Source organism: Pelodiscus sinensis, chromosome 16 (genome assembly GCF_052426305.1).
Source record: "Pelodiscus sinensis isolate ZL-2025 chromosome 16, ASM5242630v1, whole genome shotgun sequence".
NCBI classification, from domain to species: Eukaryota; Metazoa; Chordata; order Testudines; family Trionychidae; genus Pelodiscus; species Pelodiscus sinensis.
In genome coordinates, this window is record NC_143067.1 from 6,819,643 (window position 1) to 6,847,132 (window position 27,490).

At 55.7% G+C, this 27,490-nt stretch overlaps 2 protein-coding genes across 2 annotated transcripts in view; one reads left to right on the forward strand and one right to left on the reverse strand.

Annotated features, from left to right (window-relative positions):
• Window positions 1-14,821, forward strand: part of CCDC69 (coiled-coil domain containing 69) — a 30,019-nt gene extending 15,198 nt beyond the window's left edge. Inside the window, exons 3-9 of the mRNA XM_075900577.2 lie at window positions 1,861-1,988; window positions 5,986-6,073; window positions 7,880-7,953; window positions 9,142-9,243; window positions 9,762-9,881; window positions 10,608-10,705; window positions 11,422-14,821. Coding sequence (XP_075756692.2) covers window positions 1,861-1,988; window positions 5,986-6,073; window positions 7,880-7,953; window positions 9,142-9,243; window positions 9,762-9,881; window positions 10,608-10,705; window positions 11,422-11,590 — 779 coding nt within the window. The 3' untranslated portion in view covers window positions 11,591-14,821. The remainder of the gene's footprint in view (window positions 1-1,860; window positions 1,989-5,985; window positions 6,074-7,879; window positions 7,954-9,141; window positions 9,244-9,761; window positions 9,882-10,607; window positions 10,706-11,421) is intronic.
• A 3,567-nt stretch (window positions 14,822-18,388) lies between these two features.
• On the reverse strand, window positions 18,389-26,337 carry LOC102444035 (platelet-derived growth factor receptor-like protein). The gene is made up of 7 exons (XM_006138249.5): window positions 26,199-26,337; window positions 23,691-24,043; window positions 20,941-21,286; window positions 20,223-20,374; window positions 19,737-20,030; window positions 18,893-19,032; window positions 18,389-18,742 (listed from the first exon to the last, which is right to left on the reverse strand). The coding sequence occupies exons 2-7, from the start codon at window positions 23,743-23,745 to the stop codon at window positions 18,521-18,523; spliced, it is 1,209 nt and encodes a 402-aa protein (XP_006138311.3). The 5' UTR covers window positions 23,746-24,043; window positions 26,199-26,337; the 3' UTR covers window positions 18,389-18,520.
• Between the last annotated feature and the right edge of the window lie 1,153 nt (window positions 26,338-27,490).

Genomic DNA, 27,490 nt, shown 5'->3' on the forward strand with positions numbered 1-27,490 from the left:
CAGTGCCTTAGAAATTGACAGAGTATTTGGCGTGCGTTCCTGGAAAGGCATCCTTGTTCACGTGGAAATATTGTAAAGTTTGCATGAGACAAACTGCACAGTGCAGAGCCAGGCTAGAAATAACGATCTATAGCCTCATCTGGTGTAAATTAGTTCCGCTTCATTGACTCCGTGGAGCAATGTTGATTTACACCCGCCGGGGAACTATACAGAAAGCCCCTCTAATGCTAATAAACGCTGTCATGCTGCTACCACAGAAGTCCGTCTATCCAGAAAGCAGGCTGGTGTTGGCAGGGTCTGCAGTGTAAACTTTCCCCCATGCTGTCCAGGAACGAGACTCAAAGAGATTCACAGTGAGCAGCAAATTCCACATGTTGCTGTTCATGGATTGACCCTGCTAGTGACTCTCGAATGCCTGGGTGACACCAGTGCTCGTGAAAATGCGAGCAGGTTCTGAAAATGCCATGAAGTCATGAGGGAAGGGAGTGAAAACCCAAGCTGCTTGCCCCAGGAAAACGGGCAAATAGGATTCTGGGAAGCTGCTTAGTGTTTATTTATGGACAGAGAAATCAATGACTGATGTCTAGTCCTACGTGTGAGCAGATGAATACCACAAATGGCAAGCTCAAAACACTGCAAGAGCTGGCCAAGCCGTCCCACCCAACAAACAGTCCCGCCCAGCGGTGAAAGTAACTTAACATCTCTGACAGGTCCGGTCCTATTGCAACCCGGGTCCCTGCCACCCCTTTAAGTAGCTCCCTGCTGGCTTTTGCGCAGCTCAACCAGCTCTTGCCAGAGCGATGCACCAGTGTGCACCCGCTTCCTTTCACCTCTGGTCCTGTCCCTAAAGAAGCAAAGATCCAGTAATAGAGGGACATTGCTGGAGGGGCTGGTGTCTGTACACCAGTGGGATGAATTGGCCTACGGAGAGGCATATTGTTGCTTTGTTCAGAGTTAATGCCCTATGTGTGAATGGCTGGCTCAGGCAGAGAACTACAGTCTAGTGCTCGCTACCCACGGAGTTATTCAGCAACAGTGTCTGCCATTGGTTAAAGTCCTGTTTCAATAGCTGCCGTCACCCAGTCAGGAAGTGGACACTGTACCTAGTGACCACTCACATGCAGCAGTCAGCTGTAGCAGACTGTTCACAAGGCAACCAATGGCTGGAAATGATTTGCTCCAACCTCAGGTTGAACCTCCTAAATCCAGGACTCTCTTGTCCTACCATCGGGGCCGGCGATTCCCATCCCCGGGAAGCCCCATCTGGGTGCAGCAGGAGCAGGATAGAAACAGGGCCGCAGTGGCTGGGAGCGCTGTCCCCGGAGAGCCCCTGCCCGCTGGCAGCAGTGAACCAGAGCCAAGCCCAAACCCTGTAGCAGCAGGGCTGGAGCGGAGCTAGCCGGGAGGGGCAGTGTCCTGGTAGGTTGGTGGCAGGGGACCTCCCCTGATCTGGCAAATTCCCTCATTCCGGACTAGGGAGGTCCAACCTGCTTGCAGAAACTGGGAACGATTGGCGGGAAGCAAGACCTAAATGAGACATGCTTGTGCAGTGAGACAGAGCGGGCCACACCCCTCAGCCCTGGGCTTAGCTGAGAGGCCCAGTGAGTCTCTTCAAAACTTGTCCCCTTTGCGGAGCACACGCTGCCAGTGGGTGCTAGCTAATTAGTACCAGCGGTAGTGTGGGTAGTTGTCCCATAGGAACTAGACTGAGATCATATTTTATGTGGGCCACCAAACCGCCACCAAGCACTGATGACTGGACCCAGGCTGGTGACTGTGTGGAGAGCAGCCCCGGATTCCTGTCCGCAAAACCAGCCAGCCACGGTCTAGCCATTGATGTTTCATTTGCACCCCCTGCAGCCCCCTTGCCCGAGGATGAGGAGAGGAAGAAGGCGATGCTGGTGGAGGAACAGAAGAGTGATATTGCGCGGCTGCTACAAGGACATCAGGAGGAAAAGGAGAGGCTGACCGAAGACATTAAAATTCAGGTTGGATCAAAGAGGCTTCCTCATTCCAAGGGTATCTGTCTTGGATCCTGGCACAGGGTCCTTGGCATCCATGCTTCTGCTTCCTGGCGCTCCCTCTGCAGCACGATCACAAGTTCCCAGCTGTGGAGTAGGCTACGGCAGGACTTTGGTTACCTGGGAGTCTCCAAAGACACCAGTCGGCGTGAGAGCCTTTGGAGGATCGGCTGGCAGGCTTTGACATTTCCCCCTCCTGGCCCTGATTTTGCAATCACAGCCAGCTGGCCTGTGTGCCTTCCCCAGGCGTGGTGGGCTCAGCAGGAGGTCTCAGCAGCTGCACTCATGAGAGTTCCTGCACTGCCTATTTCCAGTGGGGTCAGGAGTATCAGCTGCTCCCCTGTTCCTGCTTGGCCCTGCTCTGTACAGAGTGCTAGCACCCAGTCCCAGTTCTCCCTCCTTGTGCTCCAGGGAGTCACCCACCCTGCTCCGTCCTACAGCTCTTTTTATATAGGTCTGCTGGGCCCTGATTGGCTGTTCCTCCTCCCTCTTGTGAGTTTCAGCCCATTTGCTTCTGATCTTTCCTGTCAGCAGGGGGAAGGAAAGTTTTGGGCAGGGTTCCTTATAAAGATGTTTTGGGCCTGCTCACAATTCAGATTTGTTCTTACCCAGGAGATGAATGATCCTATAGAAAACTAGTCATTACAGGACAGATATACCAATGCTGACAGAGCAATAAACATGCTGGCTACGTCTACACTGGCATGATTTTCCGGAAATGCTTTTAACAGAAAAGTTTTCCGTTCAAAGCATTTTTGGAAAAGCGCGTCTAGACTGGCAGGATGCTTTTCCGCAAAAGCACTTTTTGCGGAAAAGCGTCCACGGCCAATCTGGACGCGGTTTTCCGCAAAAAAGCCCCGATCGCCATTTTCGCCATCGGGGCTTTTTTGCGGAAAACAGTACTGTGCTGTCTACACTGGCTCTTTTGCGCAAAAGTCTTTCGGAAAAAGACTTTTGCCCGAACGGGAGCAGCATATTATTTCCGGAAAAGCACTGATGATTTTACAGGAGATTGTCAGTGATTTTCCGGAAATTCAAGCGGCCAGTGTAGACAGCTGGCAATGATTTTGCGGAAAAACTTGCCAGTCTAGACACAGCCGCTGTGTTTGCCTTGTTTAGTTTTCTTAACCTCCAAAGTCCCTGGGGATTTGTCTACACTGCACAGTTATTTCAGAATAAGCTATTCCGGAATAGTTACTCCGAAATAGCTTATTTTGAAATAGCAAGTCTACACTGCAGGGAAGCCTCAACATTAGTCCGAGGCCGGCTTTCCTAATATAGACATGTTATCTCGATGTAGAGCCCCAGGAGGAATAACTTAGAATGGCCCTGGTGAGGGGCTATTTCGAAATAGCAGAAGTGGAACGTCTACACACGCCTTGTTTTGAAATAGCTCTTTCGGAGTAGGCGTTGTTCGTTGTAGAATGAGGTTTACAGATTTAGGACTAAGCCGCCCGTTGTTTCGAAATGATTTCAGAATAACGGAATGGCGGTGTCGATGCTCGCATAGTTATTTCGGAATAACTTTGATGTATAGACACACCCTGGAGCGGGGGTGGGCAAAAAGGCCTCCACAGGTTGGATCTGGCCCACCAAGCGGGTTGATCTGGCCCGTGGAGGCCCTGCTGCTCCCCCGCCCCCAGTCCAATTAGGGCCTCGGGGTGTGAGAGCGCGCGAAGCTTCCTGCTGCCCTGTGAGCCGCACGCAGCGCTTTGGAGCACCCCACCCTGCTCGCACGGTGGGAGGAGCCATCATGCGCTCCCTTGCCCACAAGCCCTGATTGGCCTGGGGGCAAGAGGAGCGCGCAACGTTTCCTCCGCCCTCCCTCCCGCCTTGTGAGGAGCGCACCGCACTTCAAAGAGCCGTACGCTTGTGCAGGGCGCGGGAAGCTTTGCACAGGTCCCCCGCCCCCGGGGCCAATCAGGACTTGGGGGCAGGGGAGCGCGTGACGTCGTCTTCCACCCTGCGAGCAGAGCGTGGCACTTTGAGGTGCCATGTGCCTTTCGCAGGGCGAGGGTAGGACGGGAAGGAGGCTTCGCGCAGCTCTCACCACCCAGGGGCACGGGTACCTAGTGGGAAACATTCTGGCCCCACCCCTCCCGGATTAGGCCCCACCCCTTCTGGCCCGGCCTCGGGCCACGTCAAACATTTTTGACGTGGCCCCCAGCCAAAAATTATTGCCCACCTCTTCCCAGGAGGCTTTGCCACATCATGGAGACTGTGTGCCAGGAAGGATCAGGATCCCTGAGGCGCATTTCTAACCTGCTTACACAACAAAAAAAAGTGGTCCTGTGGCGCCTTAGGAGCTCACCTAAAAGTACAGAATCTTGAGCTTTCGTGGGTAGAACCCACTTCCTCCGATGAATTGGAGTGGAAGTAACAAAACCCAAGAGGTGTCTATAACAGGGTAATACGTGATATTGAAGGTCATACAAGTGAGCAGGGGTCTGGTTAAGATTCGCACCCTTAGTTGTCACCATTAGATCCCGAAGGCCCCAAGTTTGTCATGGACATCACAGGAATCATGACATTGAAATTCCAAAAATCTCAGAAATGGCTGTAAAAAAACATGGATCCGGCCCCTAAGTTGAGGGCTGGCACTGGGAGCTGGTGCCCAGGGGGTCACTGCACTGCTCGGATTTGGCCCTTCCAGGCTAAGAGGTGCTAAGGTAGGCCTGGGCAAAATACGGCCCGTGGGCCAGATCTGGCCCATCAGGCCACCGGATCCGGCCCGCAAAGGCAGCAGGGAGCCCCAGGCAGGCTCCCCAGCTTGCCCTGCATGTGCAGAAACGTGGCTGCAGGGCTCCGTTTCTGTTTTAAAACTGGAGGGGAGGGGGGGAAGTTTTAGGAGCCGCTCCACCCCAGCACATTCCCATTGGCCGGTTTCTGGTAGAAACCGGCCAATGGGAGCTACTTGTTAGAATAACAGGCAGCTAAGAAGAATCACGCCCCCTCTCCTGGGTTCAGTTATTCATGAAGCACATGGCCAGGCAGGCTGGGAAACATTTTAAGCTGTGCACATAGGCAGGCTAGTTTGGCAGCTCGCAATTAAGTCTCTTGGCCACAGCCTGCTTGTGGCTTTCCTGCCCCAACTCTCTGCCCCCCGCTCAACATACCCAAACCCTCTGCCCCCTCTTACAGCCACACCCCCTCCCAGATCTGGCACCCCAATCTCCTGCCCCAGATCACAGTCCCTTTCCAGCCTAGGTCTCATGCCAAATGCCTGCAATCCAGTCCCCTTCCCTAGGTTACAACTGCCTGCCTCATCCCAACTCCCTCCCAGACTCCAGTCTCCCTCCTGCACCCCGGTCCCTTACCCCAAGCTCCCTTCTGCACCCAACCTCCATCCCAGACCCCGCGTCTCCATTTATATCATGCAAGAGTGCGGCCCTTGACCACTTTCCAAAATCTTGGAGTGGCCCCCCCATTAAAAATTATTGCCCACCCCTATGCTAAGATGTGCTGCGACCCATTCACCAGCTCGCAACGCCCAGAGCAGGAAGCTGCACCTCGCCCCGCTATACAAGAGCTGCTATTGCAAGGTGAGCTCACTCGCCAACCTTCCCTCACTTGCTGGGTTTCCCCCCTGAACTCCTGTTGTGAATTGAACCAAAAATTTCCCTGCCTAGCTCAGCCTCAGCTGAGGAAAATGGAGCTTGGCCATTCACTCCCCCTTTTCCTGATATCACCTGCTTAGGCAACAAGGACAGCTGTCCAGGAAATTCTGCACAAGTCCGGGGCCCTGCAGGTCAGCTGTCCTAGCCCAGCTGTGCGTGACACTCCTCCTCCCCTGCTATAGCTGCGGTGATATTAACCCCTTGCTGTCATAAGCACCAAAAGGAAATTCATTAAAATAGCAACAGGAGCCGCTGCCCAGGAGATGAATAAGAGACTGCACAGAGGAACACTTGGATGTCTCTGAAATCCCCGGCTACTCAGGCCTTGTTGTTCACTTTGTTTCTAGGTGGAAAAGGAAAGAGACTTAGTGCTTAAAAAGCAGGTCTCGGAGCAGTTCAACACACTGAAGAGAGAGCATGAAGAGAACCTCCGAGGTAAGGCCGGAGTCTCTCCTTAGCTGGGTGCTGGCTTCCCTCTGCACCAGCGTTCCCTGTAAGCTGAGTGCTTGGGCAGCCACCCAAGAGAGATTCAGATGGTACCCAGCTGATGAGAAGCACTCGCACAGCCAGCATGTATCTCTCTATTGGTGGTGCACATCAACACATGCCTCGGTGCACATAACAAAATTTATTCTGCACTTGAATGGAAAAATGGATTGCTCTATGCCACTGCTGCTACGGTTAAAACTTCTTTCAGGCCTTTTCTTGCATCTTTTCTCTCCAACCCCCTTGGCTCTTTTGAGCAAGGGCCAATCACTCCTGTAAATATTCAATGTTGTCATTGGATGCTACATGTCCAAGAGTTCTCCCCACTCTCTCTTTGACTGGCCAGTTGACAGTTACCTCCCATGCCCTCTTAATTGCCCATACTGTCTCCTATTATGCTCTTGATGCCCTGAGGGTGTTTACTTAGTGGCATGTTGGCATCACCCCATCAAGCCAGAGAGGAGAATGCCCTGGAGAGAGGCCGGCAGGAGAAACGACTCTGCATTGTGTTACTGATCATGGCGTGTTTGTAGAAACCCAACCCAACGTTTGGAAAATTGAGATCTTGCTCTTGCAATGCCAATGCCCTGAAATTAACCTAAAATTCTTCAAAAAGGAAACGCCTTCCCTTGGAACTAGACAGGGGTGGGCAGTAATTTTTGATGGGGGGGCCACTCCAAGATTTTGGAAAGTGGTCGAGGGCCGCACTCTTCCAGGATATGAATGGAGGAGATGTGGGGTCTGGGATGGAGGCTGGGTGCAGAAGGGAGTTTGGGGTAAGGGATTGGTGTGCAGGAGGGAGAATGGAGTCTGGGAGGGAGTTTGGGTGAAGGAGGCGATTGTGACCTAGGGCAGGGCACTGGGATGCAGGATTTTGGGATGTGACCTAGGGTAGGAGGGGACTGTGATCTGGGGCAGGGGATGGGGGTGCCAGATCTGAGAGGGGGTATGGGTGCAGGAGGAGACAGAAGGTTTGGGTATGTGTGGGGGGGGGGGGCAGAGGGTTGGGGAAGGGAGGGGCTGGGGTGCCAGAGGCAGGCTCTGGGTGAAGGTGGCTTGCTGCTGCACATGGCTCTGCTCTGGTATGAGAGGGAGGGGAAAAGGGAGGGGGGATGAGGAGGGAGGGAAAAGGCTTCTTACACTGTCCTCGCTCCCAGCAAAAATTCTTGGCTCCAATTGGCCGGAAACTGAGAGATGGGCCAATGGCAGCTAAGAGATTTTGCTGGGGGGCGGGAAGAGCATGAGAAGTCTTTCTCCTCCCTCCCCAGCTGTGGGGAGCAGAGACCAGCTGGCTTCCTAAAACCTGAACTGATCTCTGCCCAAGGGTTCCGGCGAGGGGGCGTGGGCCGGATTTGGTGGCTTGGTGCGTTGGCTCTGGCCCCCTGGCAGCCTCTTGAGCTAGAGGCTTTCCAGAGAGCTCCTGGGCTGGCACGTTTACACTGCAGCCCGCAATGTGTGATCTGGTCTCTCAGTCTCCGCAGTAAGGCTGTGAATGGGGCATTCCCTCTGCAGCATATCGCCTCTCTCCTTAGCGTAGCAATCGCTCACCTAGGAGCTCTGTGACTGTAGCTGAGGGAGTCCTCCAAGGAGCTCCGGACTCCAAGGCTGCTCCAGGAAACTGCACGTCCACTGCTGTCAGCCCCCAAACGCTTTGTGCTAGTGCCGCTTACCACCATTCTGTGTGGGATTGGGGATCAGGCAGGGCTTGCTTTCCTGTCGCCCACTTCTGACATTGCCCGTATGGTTCCCCTGCAGAACTCCAGAGGGCCCACGACCAGGAGACGCTGCTCTTGAGGGAATCCTACCAGAGGTCCCAGTCTTCCTTCCAGGTATTGCCCCCTTTGCTTTAGCTTGCTGAGACGGTCCCCGTGGAGCAGAGCTCTCTAGATTCAGTGCAGATTCAGGGCTTGGGGGAAAGCTTGCGAGGCACCTGCCTGACCTATCGCTGCGGCAGAATAGTATTGTCTGCCCCTCACTTTCACAAGAGCCACACGGAGAGAACAAAGGTTGTTTGAGCTGCCCAGAGTCCACCAACCTTGGCTGGCCGCCTGTGAGAGTGACCACGAGTCCGGGGGCGCCTCACAAAGTGAGCTTGCCTTAATTTTGCAGCAGATGTTTAAATCAAGATGGCCACCAGGGCTTTACATTCCAAACCATAAAGCAGCCCTTCCCTGGCTCAATCAGAAAAGGGCCACATGGCCCCAGCATCTTCTTCACCCTTGCCTCAGCGTACCAGTCCTAGCAGCCAGCCAGCGTGGAGTTCCCCTGGCTCCCCTGGTCCCTCTTAGCAATGCTCTGTCACTTACTTACAACACACCCAGTTCTCCCTCCTTGTGCTCCAGGGAGTCACTGACTCTGCTCCATCCTCCAGCTCTTTATATAGGCCTGCTGGCTGCTCCTCGTAGTCCCTCTCCTATTGGTTGCCTCCTGCACGGGGAGGGCTCTGTTAACCCCCTGTATGCCAGTGTGGGGCTGCACCCCATCACACCATTATTGGCATAGGGGACAGATGCAAACATTGGCTTCAGAAGAGGGGCTGTGTTTGGAATGTCTCCGTGCTATTCATGGTGCTCAGAGCTCCGGTTTTGGCTGGCACATCTCTACCGGCAGGCAAGTCGGTAACTTGAGCACTCCCAACGTGAAAGGTTGGTGCAAATGAGTTACCAAACTGCCATGCTTGTAGCAGAATTGGCAGCGGCAGGGAGTCTGTTCTTCTACAACTGACCCAGGAAGTGCTGATCACAAATTGATCTCTCTTGTGGTTACCGACGAACCCGTTGTAACCAAGGCAGCCATGATGGCAGAAGGCGTTACCGTGGGAACTGCTCCCTGCTGCCATTAAATACTGTATTATGGGATGGCCCCCTGGGGCTTCATTATTCGTGGTGAAATGTTTTGCAGATTGACTCATGCCACCCCTGTCCAATGCAATCTTATCTGAACAGCGCCCCTGCTGGGCAGGAGGTCATACAACAGGACTCTTCATCATGCCCCTCTTCCTGTCTCTTCTCCCCCAGGAGACGATCGACAGGTTGAATTCCCAGCTGAAATCCTTCCAAGAGAAGATGAAACGGGTGGAGGAATCGATCTTGAGCAGAGACTATAAGAAACATATTCAGGTGCAGAAAAACAAGCAAACTCTGACCTCTTGGAGCGTGTTTCTTTAATCCATCATTTGCCAGGGTCTCGGCGCAAGCCTGTTGGATTCGCAGAGTCCTAGAAGCGTCTATGTGCGCTAAATTGTCACCAAAAGAAAAGGCAAGGCCTCTGTCGAAGACACCCCATCACCGGATCTGGAGAAGGCAGTGTTCTTAGTGCCTGGTAAATCTGTAGCGGGTTGGAGCAAGCAAAGGGATAGAACATAGACCGTAAGAAAATTAAGGGTCCTAGTATATGCATTACGTTGAAGCTCCTTGCACGTAGGTGGTGCAAACACCATAAAGTGGTGCAGGTAGGTCTGAATGAAATGTGTACGCACGTTTTCTGGGGTAAGAATCCTACCAGTCCAGGACTGAGAACACTGGACAGTTGTGCCTGCTCATTGTTGTCACGTTTGGCTCCCCTTTGTTCAGGAACAAAGCCCCCCCATCCTCTCCAGTCAGCGGAGGACTCATCCCTTTTCTTTCTCCTCTCCTAGGATTATGGGAGCCCCAGCCGGTTCTGGGAGCAAGAACTGGAGAGCCTTCATTTTGTCATCGAGATGAAGAACGAACGCATCCATGACCTGGACAAGAAGCTGCTCAACTTGGAAATGGTGGTGGGTTGGGTGTTTTTTCCTTGCTGCTTTCCAGGGGCAGCGAGAGCAGAGGTGGAAAAGCAAAGCACAGCTTCCGGGAGCGCGCGCCGCCTGCCTGAATGCAAACCGCGCTGTCCAGACGCATTCCCCTCTGGCTTACCTGCTGCTTGTGGGCAGCCCTGTCCTGGCTGGCTTCTCTGCCAAGCGAACATGCCCAGCAGAGACGGTGGCTGTGTCTAGACTGGCCACTTTTTCTGGAAAAGCAGCTGCTTTTCCGGAAAAACTTGCCAGCTGTCTACACTGGCCGCTTGAATTTCCGCAAAAGCACTGACGATCTCATGTAAGATTGTCAGTGTTCTTGCAGAAATACTATGCTGCTCCCGTTCAGGCAAAAGTCTTTTTCCGAAAAACTTTTGCGCAAAAGTGTAGACAGCAGAGACTTGTTTTCCGCAAAAAAGCCCCGATCGCGAAAACTTTTCCGTTAAAAGCATTTCCGGAAAATCATGCCAGTCTAGACGTAGCCGGTGAGTGCAGCCAGCCTCCGTGAGTTGGCAAGGCTGCTGCTGGTGATTCACTAAATGTGCCCAGCGGTGGAATTTGTTAGGAATCCTCCATGTTTTTACGTTGGTGTTTGGGCAGGGCGTCGTTAGCCAGTGAAGGGCATCGTCTGGTGCCAGATCCATGTCCCTTTTGACCCTTGACCTCTCCTTTGATTCCTCCCTTCCCAAACCCTCTGGGACCACACAGATGGAGAGGAACCTGCTTCTGGAGGAGAAAGTGAAAACCCTTCAGCAGGAGAATGAGGACCTGCATGTTCAGACCCAGAACCACTTGAAAGTGACCAGGTAAGCGCTGCAGCCTGGTACAGTCCAGCGTACATGCGGGAGCTCACAAGCTGAGCTCTGGGCTGGGGTGAAGAGAACTGGGCACAGTGACCGAGCACACAGCAGGGGAGATGGCATCAAAGCACGGAAGCGGCAGGCCAGAGGGAGGGACCTGAACAGAGCTGTTATGGGGTGCTGCGGTAGGGGGCCGAGGTGCAGCAGTCCCCTGTGGGTGCCTGACTTCGCACAGCACTGGTGCAGCTCTGGTGAATATATGGGTGTGTATTAAGGAGGGGAAAGGTTAACTGGTTAACCACCAAGCATCACCCTTCCTGCTTATGGGTAACCGGCAGCTCGGCAGGGCTGGAGCAGCTCTCCACCGGCCTGCCACACTGCCCGGCACTGCAGGCCGGAGGCTGCTCCAAGGTTAACCGGTTGACCCTGGCGAGTAACCGGTTCACCTCCTAAATGAGCCTGAGCACCCCTCATGTGTCTGTGCATGCGTGAACTTGGGTGTGTACAGCCCCCATCTGGCTCTGAGCTTGCCCAGCACTTCGCTGACCCTGGGCGTGAATATAACCCACCGCAGCCCTTTGCAAGACCATTTCGGGCCCGCCACCCTGGCCTCCTTTGGCAGCAAGGAGAACGGCTCGCCAGTCTCTGATTTCCCTGTCTCCCTCTCACTCGGGGGGGCTCATTCCACCAGCTCAGCTGCATCGCCTGCCGTTTCTTTGCAGGCAACTGTCTAATGAGCTCCTGGTGGTCCGGGAGGCCCTGGACAAGGAGTCCCAGCTGCGGGAGCAGGCTCACCGGGAGAAGGAAGAGCTGCTGTACCGGGTCCTGAACGGCATCTCCTCCCCCGCCTTCCCCGTCGCCTCCAGCGAGGTGCCCCTCATCGCCACGTAGTGCTCCGGGAAGCAGCGACGGAGGCTGCTGGGATGAGGAAGCAAGCGAGGGGAACCAGTGACTCTGCCACCCTCGTGTTCGCCCTTCCTTTCTTACGCAAGTCCAGAGCTGCTGCCATGGGGACTCTGGTGGAGGGCAGCCCCGGAGGACTCCCCGCCCCTGGGGACGTCCTCCCTCCAAGGGGACAGAGCCGTGTTTCCTGGGACCTTTTCAAGGTGCTTTTATTCCTCCTGTGTGTCCCCCGGTCTGACTCCAAACGTGGGGGAGTGGCGAGACCCCCAAAAGCTAGACACGAGCGGCGTGAGGTGTCTGGGCTGAACCCAGCTTCACATCTCAGGCAGTAGCTGAGGTTACATGGGGCCCAAGCTAGGAAAGCCAAGGGGTTCTCCGGAGCGTTCAGGATGGGGAAGGACCGGCGTGCCCCGGAGCCCTGCATCTGAACAGCCTCCGCCTTGGGGGACGTTTAGTTCAGGCTCCGGGGCTGACGGTCGCAGCTTGGGTTGGTCTCTGAGCAGCCCCACCGTGAAGGATGCTCCTCTCAGCTGGGGATGTTTAAAATAGCGCCGAGCTGAACCCAGCCTCGGTCCCGGGCGGCTTCGTGGTGCTCACGGGCAGGCAGCTGGAGAGGCGACGCCTGGGCCTTTCTCTCTGGTGTTCGGGCATCCCCACAAGGAAGGGACGTGAGAGGTGGAACGTGCTAGGTGTGGGCCAGGCTCAGGGCTGACACGAGGAGAAAGCAGCACTTTCTGCTGGCCAAGCAGCAACAGCGGCTGCAGGCAAAGCAGCTCGCCGGCTGTTCCCGGAACCGGCGCTGCTGGCAGATAGCAACCAGCCGGAGTGATGAGCCAGACGGCCAACTGGGGACTGTCTCCTGGGCCGACGGAGGATGGGGAAGGGTGACGTGGCGAGCAAGAGGTGGACAGCGCTTGTCACTGCCCAGGCTTTCTGGGGGCAGAGGGTTCTAGCTCCGTAAGGTTGCCTATATCCCGACCCCGGGAACTGCCTGGCGGTAGAAGCCGACACTGAACCAGTGAGGGCCTGGGGCAGAAGAGGGGAGGTTGGACAGCTGCATTGTGAGGAGGGGCCCCCTGGTTCAGCCATCCCACAGCTGCAGGCGGGAGAGGAGCTGGGCTGCACGTGGCCAGGGTCTCTGGTGCCCGGCGACTAGTTACATGGGACTATGGAGGGAGGCTGGGAAGTTTGTTCTTGTGAGCAGAGCTGCTTGTCTAGCCCCATTCAGTTCCCCCTGCATCACCGAACTCTGGCTGGGCTGACCCGGCCCTGACCCCTTGTCTACTGCCGTGCTGGTCCCTTCTGGCTCCCAGCTCTATATTAAACCTTCCGGGGGGGCCCGCTGCCCTGGAATCGCCTTTGCCTTTGCCCTGCCTCCCGTGGCCTTCCCCAGCAGCCTCAGTTTCCCTGCTCCAGCCCACGCCCTCCTTCCCGTTGGCGTCTTGCTGGGGCTCAGCCCAAGGCTTGCCACGTTCTCTTTTGCTCTCGTGTCCCAGCGCCGCCTCCCAGGGCTTCCTCGCTGGAGTCTCCCCTCTGCGGGGGCTGCTGCAGATGCCTGTCCCTCGCTCTAGCGCCTCTCAGCTGAGCACTTGGGCAGCCACCCAGGACAGATTCCAGTGCTGCTTAGCTAATGGGCAGAGTGCCCACAGACTCCCACAGCTGGCAGCATGGGGTTCTGTTGGTGGTGCACCTCTGCACATGCCTGGGTGCACATAACAAAAATGATTCTGCACACGGATGGAAAATCCTTCTTTTTTACACTGACGTCAGCAGCTGCCCTAGTGCCAGCAGAGTGTTACACCAGCAGACGGGAGAGCTGAAGCTACACCTGTCTAGGAGCTCGGACAAGACCACCCCAGTCATCTCATCTGGCCTTACGATCCAGGAATGTGGGCTGGGAGAAGCATGATGGTCGTAGGATATGTCACGACAATGTGGCCTGAAGTGCGTGCTCCATTTTCCTCACAGAGGGCTCAGAGACTGTCCCAACGCCCATCTTAGACGAGGAACCTCTGTTAGCAAAGCCGGCGCTGGTGGCAGATGGTTAATCCACCCTCGGCTGAGTTAGAACCTGAGCCATGTTTGGGTGCCACCATACAGCTGGCTCAAGAGCACAGAGCCTGAGAGGAGAACCCCAGGGTCTGCACTAACCAAACAGAGGTTGCTAACTGTGTGGTGTCTGTCACTCCTCTATGTGCGGCTTCTTTCTAAGTGCCCATGGTGTGTGTCCCTACCACTGGCTGCCTTCTCGTTCCTTCCCCCTCCTCCGTGCCCCTCAGGGTTACAGGAGATGGCGGCCCAGAGCAGTACGGCTGGGGAGCTGACAACTGCTTGGATGCACACAAGTGCGTTCCACTGGGCGTGCAAATGCTTGTGGAAGAGACCAACTGGAGTGTTAGCTAGTGCCACCGACTGCCCTTAGTGTGTGTGTGTGTGTGTGTGTCTCTAAGCAGGCCCATGTGCTAAAGGGGAGTGTGTGTCTAAAGTAGACCTACGTGGTAAAACGGGGTGTGTCTCTACATTAGGTCTACCTGGTAAAGGTGGCTGTGAGTGTCTATAGCAGGCCCATGTGTTAAAAGTGTGTGTGCGTGTGTGCGCGCACGCGCGCCCACAGTAGGCTCATGTGGTAAATAGGTTTGCCAGATGGTTTCAACAAAAATACTGGACACACTTGACACATGACATCACAATCTACATGACATCTTATTTAGAAAATACGGGGCAGTTCTGTTCTCTCATTTCTATTTTCTCAATGTGTTTCCCGAACAGAAAGCTCAAACACTGGACTGTCCAGTTCAAAACCGGACAGCTGGCAATCCTAGTGGTAAAGGTGTGCATGTGTGTGTAAAGCAGGCCCATGTGCTAAAAGTGTGTGGGTGTGTGCGTCCATAGTAGACTATGTGGTAAAGGGGTGTGTGTGTGTGTCTGTATCAGGCCCATGTGCTAAAAGTGTGTGTTTGTGTGTGTGCCCACAGTAGGCCTATGTGGTAAAGGGGTGTGTGTCTATAGTAGGCCCATGTGCTAAAAGTGTTCGTGTGTGTGTGTGCCCATGGTAGGCCTATGTGATAAAGGGGTGGGTGTGTGCGTATCTATAGCAGGCCCATGTGCTAAAAGTGTGTGTGTGTGTGTGTGTCCACAGTAGGCCCATGTGGTAAAGGCTGTAACAATACAATTGTGTAAGGCAGAGGCACAAAGAATGACGTTGGTATTTGCCACGTGGAGGCCTGTGTGTGGGATTTATTTGGCTTGAGTCACACGTTGCTCCCGCGGCTCTCCAGGTGGCTGCCGTGGGATGGTGTCGAAGGCCGTGCCCGGAGGTCGCCCCTCCTTGGGGTAAGGCAGGTGGCTACTTACCTCACCGATCCTTCCCTGGGCAGCAGCAGCCCTGTGGGCCGGCCTGGAGGTCCAGTCTAGAGCCCTCTGGCTGCAGCCCTGATGAGTTCGCCCTCTTCGGGGGGCATGAAACAGTCCAGGCAAAAAGGCAAGTAGCTGCAGGGCCCAAGAGGGGCGAACCCCCTTTTCCCCCCACAAAGGGGGGAAGCTGCCTCTCCAGCCCCTCAGGAAGTCCGGGTTCCCACCCACCCTGTGGCTGAAGGCCAAGAGTTCGTCTGGAACCGGCCTGTCTTCTCAGGCGGGCGATGCTGCCAAGATGAGAGCCGGGCCCGTGGGCTGGGTCTCTCCCGTGGAAGGGCCTCCGTGCCAGAGCTGACACAAGCCACAGGCAGCACGGGACAGTGCTTTAGCCTCGTCTTCACCGGGGGGGAGGGTTCTAGCTTATCTGCCCCAGCACGGATGGGAGGCCGAGAACCTGCCCTGTGAGTGGAAGGGAGGGGGTTAAACTCGAGTCCTGGCACACAGGAGACGCTCAGGAACCAGAACGGGACCCATCTGGAATGGTCCTGGAGCTCAGCCCGGAGTCAGCCTGCAGCAGGTCCGCCCCCCTCTGCCCCCGACACTAAGAGAAAGGGGAAGATGTTGGCTACCGAGACCTTTGGTCTGTGGAGACAGGCTGCCAGGACTCCTTGCTGGGTTGTGTACAAGCACAGTCGGCGAGACGCCCTTTCCTGTGTGAGGGGCGGCGACCGGCGCTCGATCTTGCTGTGGGTCGCCCTCGCCATACTCTTATGAAGCCCACGGTGCTAACACAGGCCGTTGGGCAACAGAGGGTGTTTCCCTCTTCAGCTGCCCCAGTGGTCCCACGGGGGCTGACTGACGTCTTTCCGATGGGAGGGGAAGGCAGAAAGCCCTTGCAATGATTTCCTGACTCCCCCGCCGGTTTTTTGAGGAGAGACGATCCTTGCTGGGATTCTCCCAGCTGACTCAGTGGGGAGCGCACGTTCCTCATGCGTTTAGCGCTGGGAATTCCCAGCCTACGTCAGCATGCCGTGTGGGCTCAGAGGGCCCCCAGGGCTACCTCCCAGCACAGAGGAGCTGGGGCTAGCACACAGCTCTCCCTAGGACTCACCCCCAGGATTTGCCTTCCTCATCAGCCGTCTGCGGAGAAGTCAAGGCTGGACTGGGCTGTCTCACCTGCCCCATCAGGCAGCGCAGCCTGGGGGTTGGAGCAGGGAGAAGGGAGAGGAGTGGACCAGTCGTTTTCCAGCTCCAGATCTGGCTCCCCTGCCGATAGCATCTGAGCCCTTCAAGAGCACTAGTGAGTTGGGAACTGACCCCCGCTCGCCTGGCTGCCTACGCCGGCGTCCTAACCCCAGAACCCACCCCCACACTGCAGAGACAGTGAGCCGGTGGCTCTCCAGCCCCGTCAGTCAGGCCGTTGTCACCAGCACTAAGCTGGTCGTTCAGAACAAACAGCTGCCGCAGAGCGACGTCTCGGTGCCTTGCGCGCAGGAGACGGGAAGGGACGGGCGGGGGCTGAGATGAGCTTGAGGGTCACTGCTGCGGCTGGGCCTCCAAACTGATCCTCTCACATGGCAACACTGGGAGCCCAGCCCAGGAGAGCTGGCTGGAAGAGCAAACCTGCTGGTGTCTGCCAGAGAGGCTCTCTGGGGTCTGTCATGCCTCCAGTGCCTGGGACCAATTAGGCTGCGGGGCGCACTGGACAGCTTCCTTTCTCTCTCCCAAATTGGTATTTTGCTAATTGCTTTTCAGCCTGCTAGGTCAGGAAAGAGTCAGGGGCAGTACGGGGAGAAGAGGCCTCCAGACATCCGTCATTTCTCTGGCCTGCTCCATTAGGGGGTATTTGTCAGCTCCCCGAGGGACAATCCTTACCCAGGTCACGGCACTGCTGGCTTCAACAGGAGCCTTGTCTGCATAAGGACGGCAGGCAGTGACCCTACAGAGTGCTGTGTCTGCCCCGTCAGCCAGGCAGCCAATGTGACATCCTGACCAGGTGTATTTCTTCATCATGGCTATATGGGGCTTTCCCTGTGAAAATAAAGTTCATGGCTGCTAGAAAAACCATATGATGGTCCCTGTGTGCACGTGGGAAAGCATGTGCCTGTGAAGATGTGCGAGTACCCTTGTGCACTGTGCAAATACATGCATGCACGGTGTGGATACATGCATATGCCTATACAAATTCATGCACAAACACATATACCCCTATATAGGGAGAGACATGCTCTCTCTCTCTGTGTGACCCCAGGAGCATACACGGATGCACGTGCAGGTTCCCAGATGCTGTGCACCCACTCACATATGTGATCACACACAGCACACTGGTGACAATGTGTGCTATTTCAGAAGCACCTCCTCCCTAGGGTTACTATGGCCAGGTGTATGCTAGACCCGGAAGGTTGAATTAAGGTATGCAACTTCAGCTACATAATATATATAGCTGGAGTCATTTTACCTTAAGACGAGATTGGCACCATTTTCACAGAGGGAGGCCGATAGGAGCAAACACTCCCATTGGCTTCCTTGGAGTACCAGCACTGACTGGTGAGGGGGGGGGGGTGGCTCCCTCTGCATTTGACTGAGCAGGTCTTTACCAGACCTGCTAAATCAAACACCAGGGCTGTGTCTACATTGGCACCCCTTTCCGGAAAAGGGATGCTAATGTAGACTTCGGAATTGCAAATTTAAATATCCCCCGCGGCATTTGCATTTACATGGCTGCCGCTTTTTTCCGGCTTGGGGATAAGCTGAAAGTAGGAATAAGAGGTCCTCTGGAAAAGGGCTTATTTTCCGGAGAATCACGTCTAGACTGGCGCTTTTCTCCGGCTTATCCCCAAGCCGGAAAAATGCGGCAGGCATGTAAATGGCTGGGCTATTCCGAAGTCTACATTAGCATCCCTTTTCCGGAAAGAGGTGCCAATGTAGACACAGCCCTTATGATTGATCTCCGGCACAGCAAGTGGAGACAATAGAACCACCTGCCAGCCTGAACTAGGCCCCGGCCCCAAATCCTGGAACCGACTCCACCTGAACTTTGGGATACATTGGGCCTTCAGTTCTGGACATTGTGGTTGACCACTCTCTGTCCAATGAGCCCTGGGTAGACCCAAGTGGGCCTAAACCTAGCAGAAACGTAGACCCTGCTCTGGATCAGACTGTAAGAGCTTAAACCGTCCAGCTCTCTCTTCACCTCGGACAGCTTTGCCCAACTCTTTTTTATTTCCCAGCAGCTCTGAGCCAACCGATGTGCTCCAGAAGCAGTGAGAGAACCCAACAGACAGCCATGTGCCCCTCTAGGGCTATGGGGGACAGAGGAACTGGTTTTCCCTCCCCTCTGGGCTCCTGTTGGAATGCTCTGCTGGCTCAGGGCTGACCCAGATACACCTGCTCTCCCCTCGTTGTACCGTGTGGACAAAACAAAGTCTCCCCTCTTTGAAGAAGCTGGTCTGTTTAATGAGTACATGGATGACATGATGGTGAGGAGGGGGAATAGCGGATCTCTGGCTCTTTTATTTCTTAGTGCACCCGGGGATGCATTGACCTGTCTGTCGCTCAAGCTGGCTAGCCAGACCGGGCTCCACTTGGGGCTGGGGTGGCTGGGAGTATCCGGACACGGGTGGACACAGCAGTGGTGCCCTGCAGGTTGGTGGCAGTGCAGGTGTACAGCCCCTCATCTATGGTGCGTGCTTCATCCACGTAGAGGATGCTCTCAGATTCCTGCTGCACCTGCCCGCCTCGGCGCGCCAGGTCGGCACGTTCGCGGACGTAGGGTGGCCGGCCAATCTGAAAAACAAGCCAGGCACTTTCTCCTACTCCTTGTAGGTACAGCACCGGACACAATGGGACCCTGATCTTGGCTGGAGCCTTCAGACCCTGCTGTAATTCCGAGACTTTGGGCTCACAACACCCGCCCCACTCCCCTCGCTTCCCTACCTGCTGCCCTGGATACTCCCAGGTGAAATCGACTGCGACTTCTGGCTCCCCAAAAACCGTGCAGGTCACGTTGAAGTTTTCCCCAGCCCGCACGGTGGCTGCGGAGGCACTGACCGTGGGCTTGGGAGCAGAGGAAGGGTCTGCGAGGGCGAGAGTGAAACGGTGAGAAACAGGGTTAGGAAGGGCTGCAAATCCCCATGGGTTGGCCATGGTCCCTTTCTGAGACGTTCCAGTCAACCAATGGCAGTTCATGGTGCTGAGAATCCATCAGCCCACCACCTCCCAGCCAACCCTTCTGGGCTTCCGGGCTGGGTTTGGTGAGGGACAGGCCTGCTAGCAGGTATCTCAGCTAACAGGGCCGCTGCTTCTGCTTACCAGAGACCTGTCTATATTGCAACCTACCGTCTCCATGTGCGGCGTGGCACGTGTTCCTCTGGCTGGCGGATGAACGCCAGGGTGGCATGTGTGTGGCCCTTGATAATTACAGACTGGTGCAGGTGACAAAGGGCAGGCACATGGTTAACATGCCCAGGTAGCCTAGAGGAACTGCTCAGCACAGGCAGGTTGCCCATCAAGGCGAGTGGCAGTGATGAGAGGGCCACAATTCATACCCTCGTGGGCTAATTCCTCCTGCGCTGTCTTAGGAAATCAGGTGGGATTCTGTGTCCCCCTCCCCTCTCCACCATTCCTGGCCCCACTCCTGGGGTAGCAGAGTGTTTCTGGCTAGCTAGCCCAGCTCCTGGGCTGACGGCGGTGGAGGTGGCTGGGTTAAAGGCAGGGGATGTCAGCAAGCAGGCAGGTGGAGGTCTCAAAAGGCGAGGGGCTGGATCTCATGCACACTCACAGTTGATGTAGATGAGCATGTACTTGGTGGAGATCTGCCGCACGCCGTCCAGGCCGGCCATGCAGAAGAGCGACCCCGCGTACGAGGGCCGCGGGCGGTGGATCACGAAGCCCCTCTTCACGTCATACGAGATGTCCACCCCGTCCACGGCCACCTCCTCAGGGGGGAATTCACGGTGCAGCGTCACCTGGGCCAGGGGGCTGGTCACCTGGCAGGGCAGGAGCGTGGGGTGGTTCGTGCGCAGCTGGACCACTTCGTAGTAATCCTCTGTCGGCACAAACAGCTCCTGGGGGTCTGGGGAGGGAGGAGGGCGGTGGGGTCACGTACTGCAGGCACGGAGGCACTGCTTGGCTCTCCCGCTGCACCGGCCTCCTGTGAAATGCAGCCTGGCATGCAGCAGGCTCCCCTGCCCACTGGATGGCGAGAGCAGATGCTGATTCTCTCCAGCGCCAGTCCCTGGCCGCCCCGAACCGCGCTACGCCTGACCTGTGAAGAAGATGAAAGCTTTGCCCATCCTGTCCTCTCCGGCCCTGCACTCGCTGTCCCGGCACTGGAAGGACCAGCAGCTGTATTCGCCCGTGTCCGCAGCCGCAGCGTTCACCACCAGCAGCTGGCTGTACCTGTCAAAGTGCTTGATTCTGAAAAAAGAGAGAAGAGAGCCCCGCTCAGCCTCCAGGAGAGTTGCCCTGGGGCCCTGCATTGCACTGAACAGCCACACAAGGGCTACGTCTAGACTGCTGGAATACCAAGAGTTTGGGCTCACAACGCCCACCCCACCCACCTCGCTTCCCTCCCTGCTGCCCTGGATACTCCCAGGGGAAATCGACTGTGACTCCCCAAAATCGACTGCAGAAATATCTACATCTAGACTGTCGACAGAGGGATGCAAATCAAGCACGCTGAAATTGCTAAAGACACTGGGATTTAAATATCCCATGCTTCATTAGCATAAACATGGCTGCCACTTTTTTTTCGAAACGGAGCTTTTTCGAAAAAAAATGGCACCATGTAAACCCCAGAACCAGGGTCTTCCCGGCATCTTCAAATCCAGGCCTCCTGCGTGGCATTTGGTGAAGCCATTTGACACCGTTGGGCATCATGGGGGAAGGGACGCCACGCAGGCCCTGCTCCATGGACGTCCACGACGGGCCCGTGGCCAACCCCACAGGCCTCCCAGCGCCCGTTGCACACCACGGACACGCACCTGAGCCGCCCCTCCTCCTCGTCCTGCAGGTAGGCAGGGAACCTCCACCTGACGGACCGCCCTCGGCAGCGCAGCTCCAAGGTGTCGCCCGCCGCCAGCGTCAGGGCGTCAGGCACCTTCTGGAACTGCCCTCTGGCCACCACCCGAGTCAAGATGGAAGCCGGCGGCTGCACCGGGCTGGGAGGGGCCGTGGGTTTCCCTCGGGCTTTGGCCTTCAGGGCTTTGGCTGCTGCCTGTTGGCGCCTCTGACCTGCTGCTTTGGGAGGTTTGAGCTCGTTAGCCTTGAGTTCTTTCGTGGCCTTCTTCTCGGTGGCTTTGTGGGGCTTTTCCTTCTCCTGACACTCAGCTGAGGAGAGAAGACGAGGTTGACAGCAGCGCTGCAGCAGGCATGCACCCACGGGGAGAGGGCTCGGAGGCTTTGCAGGGTCTTGCACCGACCTTGCCTTACAAGGCTGCTCAGCCGCTAGACCAGGCCAGGCCGAAGGCCTGCACGCTTATTCTCCCTCCTAACCCACAGCCCTTCATGGGCACACCAAGGGGCTGGTTAGGAGATGCCCCATTTCTGTGCATGCTGCTAACTTCAGCCTGCAAAATGGGGACCAGTTTGCCACAGCAGATGGACTGGGATGTGGCCAGCACCTCAGCAGACTTTAATCAGGGTGATTCCTTTGACCCTGATGAAGCTCCCCCCGGTGAGCATGTGGCCTGCGAAAGGCTGTTTGCAGGTCAAAGCAGGGGGGTGCTCGATCATGGCCACAGTCACTTGGAGAGGCCAGGTCTGCAATTCTGGAGCCATAGGCCAGTTCGGGACGGCCACCTCAGACCCCACACTTAGGGGGTCCCACAGCGACCGCCTCAACCGTCCTATAGACGGGACCCAGATTCCCTGGGGGCCAGGTGTGGGGCAGCAGTAGGGGTCGCTATGGCGACGGGAGCTGGAGCGGCCAGGCCCTCAAGTAATCCCGGGGCTTGCATTGCGCTGGGGAGAGGGGGAAGGGGAGGGAGCAGGACATGGTGGGGGTGGGGCAAGGTCGTGGTTTGGGGGAAGGGGTGGAGCAGGTACAGGTGTCCCGGGCCCACGTCTGGGGTGCTGTGGGGGGTGGTGCACCCCACTAGGGATGACCTTGCGTGTTATATGCCCTAAGGGGCGGAACTCTGCAATTCTTGCAGGGTAACGTTATTTGCCAAGGAAAGTCTTACCTGCTCACCCTACACAGGGCATGGCTGGCAGGATGTCTGTGCGCTGCAAGGCTGGGTCTACACTTTCACTTGTTTCATCACATTTGTCGTTCACGGGGGCTTAAACTGCCCCCCTCTCCCGTGAACAACAAAGTTTTGCCTCAGCAAGGTGCATGCGGGAACGCTGCTTGGTCGGCAGCCAACGACCCGTAAGCCGTTCGCCGGGGGTACAGGTGCCGACAATCAGCGTGCGCACGCGTTGACTTTAGCGACAGGGCTGTGCCAACACAGCCTTCTCCCTACAAGCTGAGTAGTGTAGACATACCCTAAGCCAGTGCTTTTCAAACTAGGGGGCGTGACGCGGGGGGTGGGATGTCGGGCGCTGGGGCTTGTGGCTGCAGGGGGATCAGGTGAGCAGTGGGGGGCTAAGGCAGCTCCCTGCCTGGCCTGGCACCGCAGACTGTGCTGCACCCCAGAAGCAGCCAGCAGCAGGCCCGGCTCCTAGGTGTGTGGAGAGCGCACAGGGCTCTGTGCACTGCCCCTGCCCTGAGCGCTTGCTCCACACTCCCTTTGGCTGGGCACCTGCTGCTGGCTGCTTCTGGGGGCAGCCTGGTCTGCAGTGCCAGGAGAGGCTCCGCTAACCCGGAGCTGCTCAAGGTGAGCCCCTCCTGCCCCAGCCCTGCCCCCCCCCCCAAGCTGGAGCCCCCTCCGACATCCCAAAGCTCCTCCTCAGCCCCACCCCGGAGCCCACAGTCTAGTTAAATGATGTTGGGTTGTGGGCATCAATGATTTTCTTCATCTGGGTTATGAGTGAAAAAGTTCGAAAAGCGCTGCCCTAGGACAAGGCTTTGCCTAGGACGGTTAGTTGTCTTCCTGCTCTAAGCTCCTTCTTGGCAAAGGCAGGTGCTGTGGAAGTTTCATAGCCAAGTGGACAAGGGGTCTCTCTGTTCACTCATTGTTTTGCCTGCTCTGTGTCTATTGATTGCTGGGAGGCATTTTGTAGCAATTGGCTTTTGCCTCCTGCCTGCCAACCCCCCAGGCATGCAGGCACCGGATTTCTGGGTTACACCTGGCAGAGATCAAGAGATCAGGTATCTTAACTTAGTGGCGGATCTCCCAAATCTGCCAAGCCGTCCGACTGACTCTCAGTCCTCAAATCCTCGCCAGGGACGGGCTGGCTCCTGTATGCAGTGCACGGCTGAAAGGGGATGCATCAGGCTTCCTTTTGTGCTGACCCTCAAAGCCAGCGAAACCTGGGATCCTTCCCTTGAGGACACTCAAGTCGAAATAGTTGGGTCTGCGGTCCATCGGCAAAGTTATTTTCGAACCCCAAGGCCAAAGCTGCAGACGCCAGCGCCTGCATAGTCCCCGTCCCTGAGTTCTTGCCGGTACTGCAGGCGGTCTGTGAGCATCCTCAGGCCATGCCCTTTCAACATGCTGCCCTCCAGCAAGGCATCCGTGTGTGGGCCACTGAGGAATGCAAGAAGCAGCATGCTAGGGAAGGGGAGGGAACCGTATGCGCTTGGGAAATGAGCAGGAGGAAGGGAAAGAGTCCGAAAAGCGAGACTCACCCACGACAAGGAGGAGGAGGCTGCAGCCCAGGACAGCCAGTGCCTTGCCGTTCATGCTGGGGCAAGCTGGGCACAGAGCACGGAGCTGTGCTGCCGGCTGGGGCTGGAGCGCGGGAGAGGTTCACAATTCCACCCGCACGTTCTCTCCGAGAGGGAGGAGGGGGCGGGCGAGGGGACAGCGTCCGGGGGGCTCGGAGATGACGGGGAGAGATTTCAAAGCAAATCAAAGGCTCGACTCTTCGCCTCGTTAAACAAAATTCCTTTCACCCCCGCGTGCCATGAAGGCATTCAGGTTCCTTCGGGGGAGGTGAATGGAGCTATTCAGAGCCGGGCCCCAGCAGTCACACTCCGGGCTGAAAAAGAAAACAGTTTCCACTTACTCCATTTCCAGGCTGGGCCTGGTCCAGTTATCATGGGGTAGGTGGGAGGGAGGGGGTTAGACTTCGGGCATTGGAGAAGGGGCCAGATCTACCCCAGTGTTTGCGCAAACTCCTAGGGCAGCGGGGTGCAAATCCAAGAGCCTGCCATGATGACTGTGATAACTGTGAGGAGAAGGGGAGCTTCTTGTTTGCAGCTTGTGGCTGGCTTCCCCGTCCAGCTAGTACCTGTGATACACAGCGTGGAAGGGCAAACCTTGCGGTTTAGCACAATGCGGGCCGGCTCAGCAGCCTGCTCCTGCACAGCACTGTTCATCCTCTGACCTCAAAGCACCATCCTTGTTGTACAGCGGGGGAGCCGAGGTACTACGATAGAATTCACTAAGGATGTTAAGCAAATGCTTATCGGATAGTCAGTCGACTAGTTGACTAATCGATCCCTCTCCCCCACCCGCTTGCTGCCTCTATCAGATAGAGGCAGCAAAGAGGGGAGGAAGGGGGAGAAGGAATACTTCAAAGTGGCAGTGCCGCACAGCTGAGCTGGGGATCAGCTGTGTGGTGCTGCCGCTTTGAAACCCCAAGGTGGCGTTTCAAAGGGGCAGCCACTGCACAGCTGATCCATGGCTCAGCTGTGCGACTCTGCTCCTTTTAAACACCAAAGCACCCTGGAGCCCGGGGTCAGCTGGGGACTCCACAGCTAACCTCGGGTCCTGAGTGGCATTTCCCCAGAACCCGGGGTCAGCTGGAGACTCCCCAGCTGATCCCGGGTTCCGCTGAAATGCGCGGAGCTCGGGATCAGCTGGGGAGTCCCCAGCTGACCCAGGGCTCCATGGCACTGCCCCTGTGAAATGCCGAGGAAGCATTTCAAAGGGATAGCGGCCATACAGCTGATCCCCGGCTCAGCAGTGCAGTGCTGCCCCTTTAAAACACAGCCTCAGTGTTTCAAAGGAGCAGCACCACACAGCTGATCCCTGGCTCCATGGCTTTGAAATGCACATTTCAAAGTAGGCACGCCTGATGCAGCCTGGAGTCAGCGGGACTTCCCACTGACCCCGGGCTGCACACGGAGTTCCGCATTCTCCCTCTCTGCCTGACTCTAGCTGGGCACATGAGGCAGATATCTTCCACCAGAGCCAATGCCAAAGCTACCCGTGGTGGGGCTGGTGAAAGTTCTCTGTCTGACTTAGCTGGCACATCCCATCAGCATCTCCCCCCCATCATTCTCCATAATGCTCCTGGCCTCTTGGGGCAGGAAGGCAGTGAGTAGCGTCACCAAGCACCCTGACCTCAGCCATTCAGTCCTGCTGCACTAGTCCCCTCTCTCCAGCCAGGGCCGTGTTCATCATATGTGATCCCAAAGCACTGCTACTGTAGCACTACACCCAGGGACACCTAACCCCTCAATGCGCCGTGTCGGAATCCAGCATCCCTAGCAACTCTTCCCATCGTGCCAGCGTTGGAGAGGGACAGAGCTGCCGCCTCCCCACTCACTGGTCACACAGTTCGAAGCCCCAGGCCAGCTCAGAAGTTACTATTCGATCCACCTGTCTGTTTCCTCCTCTGAATGGTTTTGATGTGATAGAACACGACATGAGTCCTGACACCGCCAGATCGCCGCATTCCAAGGTATGTTTATCAGTCCCTTTGCTCGGGATGGTCTTTTTCTTCCTGTCCCTCTCTCTCGCCTTTGTGGTCCTGTGGAAACACTACCCTTATTCACAAACCCTCAGTCCCTGTCCTCTGGCCAAGGCCTGCTGTTATATCCCAGGATTGGGGACATCTGTCCCTCTTTTGCAAAACTCTCCAACCATTTTGCATTGCAACCTCTGGCCTGATTTTTCCCTCTACAAAATAAGTTCCTTATTTCTCCACTCCGCCAGCTTCAACCTGAGAGAGGGAGAGATGGAGAAAGAGAGACCCCACCCCATCAGGAATATTTGCCCTGTCCACATTTAAATCTACCAACGCCCACCCCTCTGCCCAGCTGCCCACCTATCTTTGACCTCCTCTAGCCTCTACATTTGGGTATGCCATGGGAAATCTGTGCAGGACGATTTTTCCCATGACTGTTTCCAAATCATGCACACAGCCTGCTATGCAAAAGGGCGCATTACTGAGAAACTGTAATTACCATTTGAAAATTGCCTGCACTGGCCGAATAAAAGAACTGCTTTCCGATTTCTTTCCTTTCTTTTCTCCTTCTTCTCCACGCCTCTCGCTCTCAGCCTCTCTCCCCGACTGTCCGTGGGAGGGATTTAAAAAGGAAGGCGAGAGGCTTAGGCAGAAAGGGCAAATGTAGGTTACCAATTTGGAATGTGAGCAGACAATGCATTAGGAAATGGGAGAACAGAAAGGTGAGTCTGAAATGTGACCAGATGCCTCAGGCAAAGCAGGGGCACTGTTACATGGGACTAGGGGGAGGAGGAGTGGATTTCAGTGAGTATGTCCCTGGTGTAACTTGCCTTAATACTAGGGCTGTTAATTAATGCATGTTAACGCCTGTGATTAATGCAGGGCAGAATTAACGCATTAATTTTTTTAACGTGCATTAATCGAACCTACAATTTGCTGGAAAAAGGACCCAGGAAAGTATTTAGCAGGCAATGTTGCAGACAAAAGGTGTGTGGAATGTATGTAGTGATTTGCACTCCACAAGGCTACGTCTACACTGGCCCCTTTTCCGGAAGGGGCATGTAAATTTCACGAGTCGTCGTAGGGAAATCCGCGGGGGATTTAAATATCCCCCGCGGCATTTAAATAAAAATGTCCGCCGCTTTTTTCCGGCTTTTAAAAAAGCCGGAAAAGAGCGTCTAGACTGGCCCCGATCCTCCGGAAAAAGTGCCCTTTTCCGGAGGCTCTTTGAAGTAAGAATAAGAGCCTCCGGAAAAGGGCACTTTTTCCGGAGGATCGGGGCCAGTCTAGACGCTCTTTTCCGGCTTTTTTAAAAGCCGGAAAAAAGCGGCGGACATTTTTATTTAAATGCCGCGGGGGATATTTAAATCCCCCGCGGATTTCCCTACGACGACTCGTGAAATTTACATGCCCCTTCCGGAAAAGGGGCCAGTGTAGACGTAGCCCAAGTGTTTGGCATCCAAGAATAATGGAGCCTCATAATGTGCGTGTATGTGTCTGTGTGTGTATGAAGGTTTTTGTCACTCAGCGCACAGTCGACCTGTGGAACTCCTTGCCAGAGGATGTGGTGAAGACTAGAATTTTAATAAGGTTCAAAAAAGAGCTAGATAGATTCATGGAGGTTAGATCCATCAATGGCTATTAGCCAGGGTGGGTAGGAATGGTGTCCCTAGCCTCTGTTTGTCTGGAAATGGATGACAGGAGAGGGATCATGTGAGGATTACCTGTTGTGTTCCCTCCCTCTGGGGCATCTAGTACTGGTCACTGTTAGCAGACAGGATACTGGGCTAG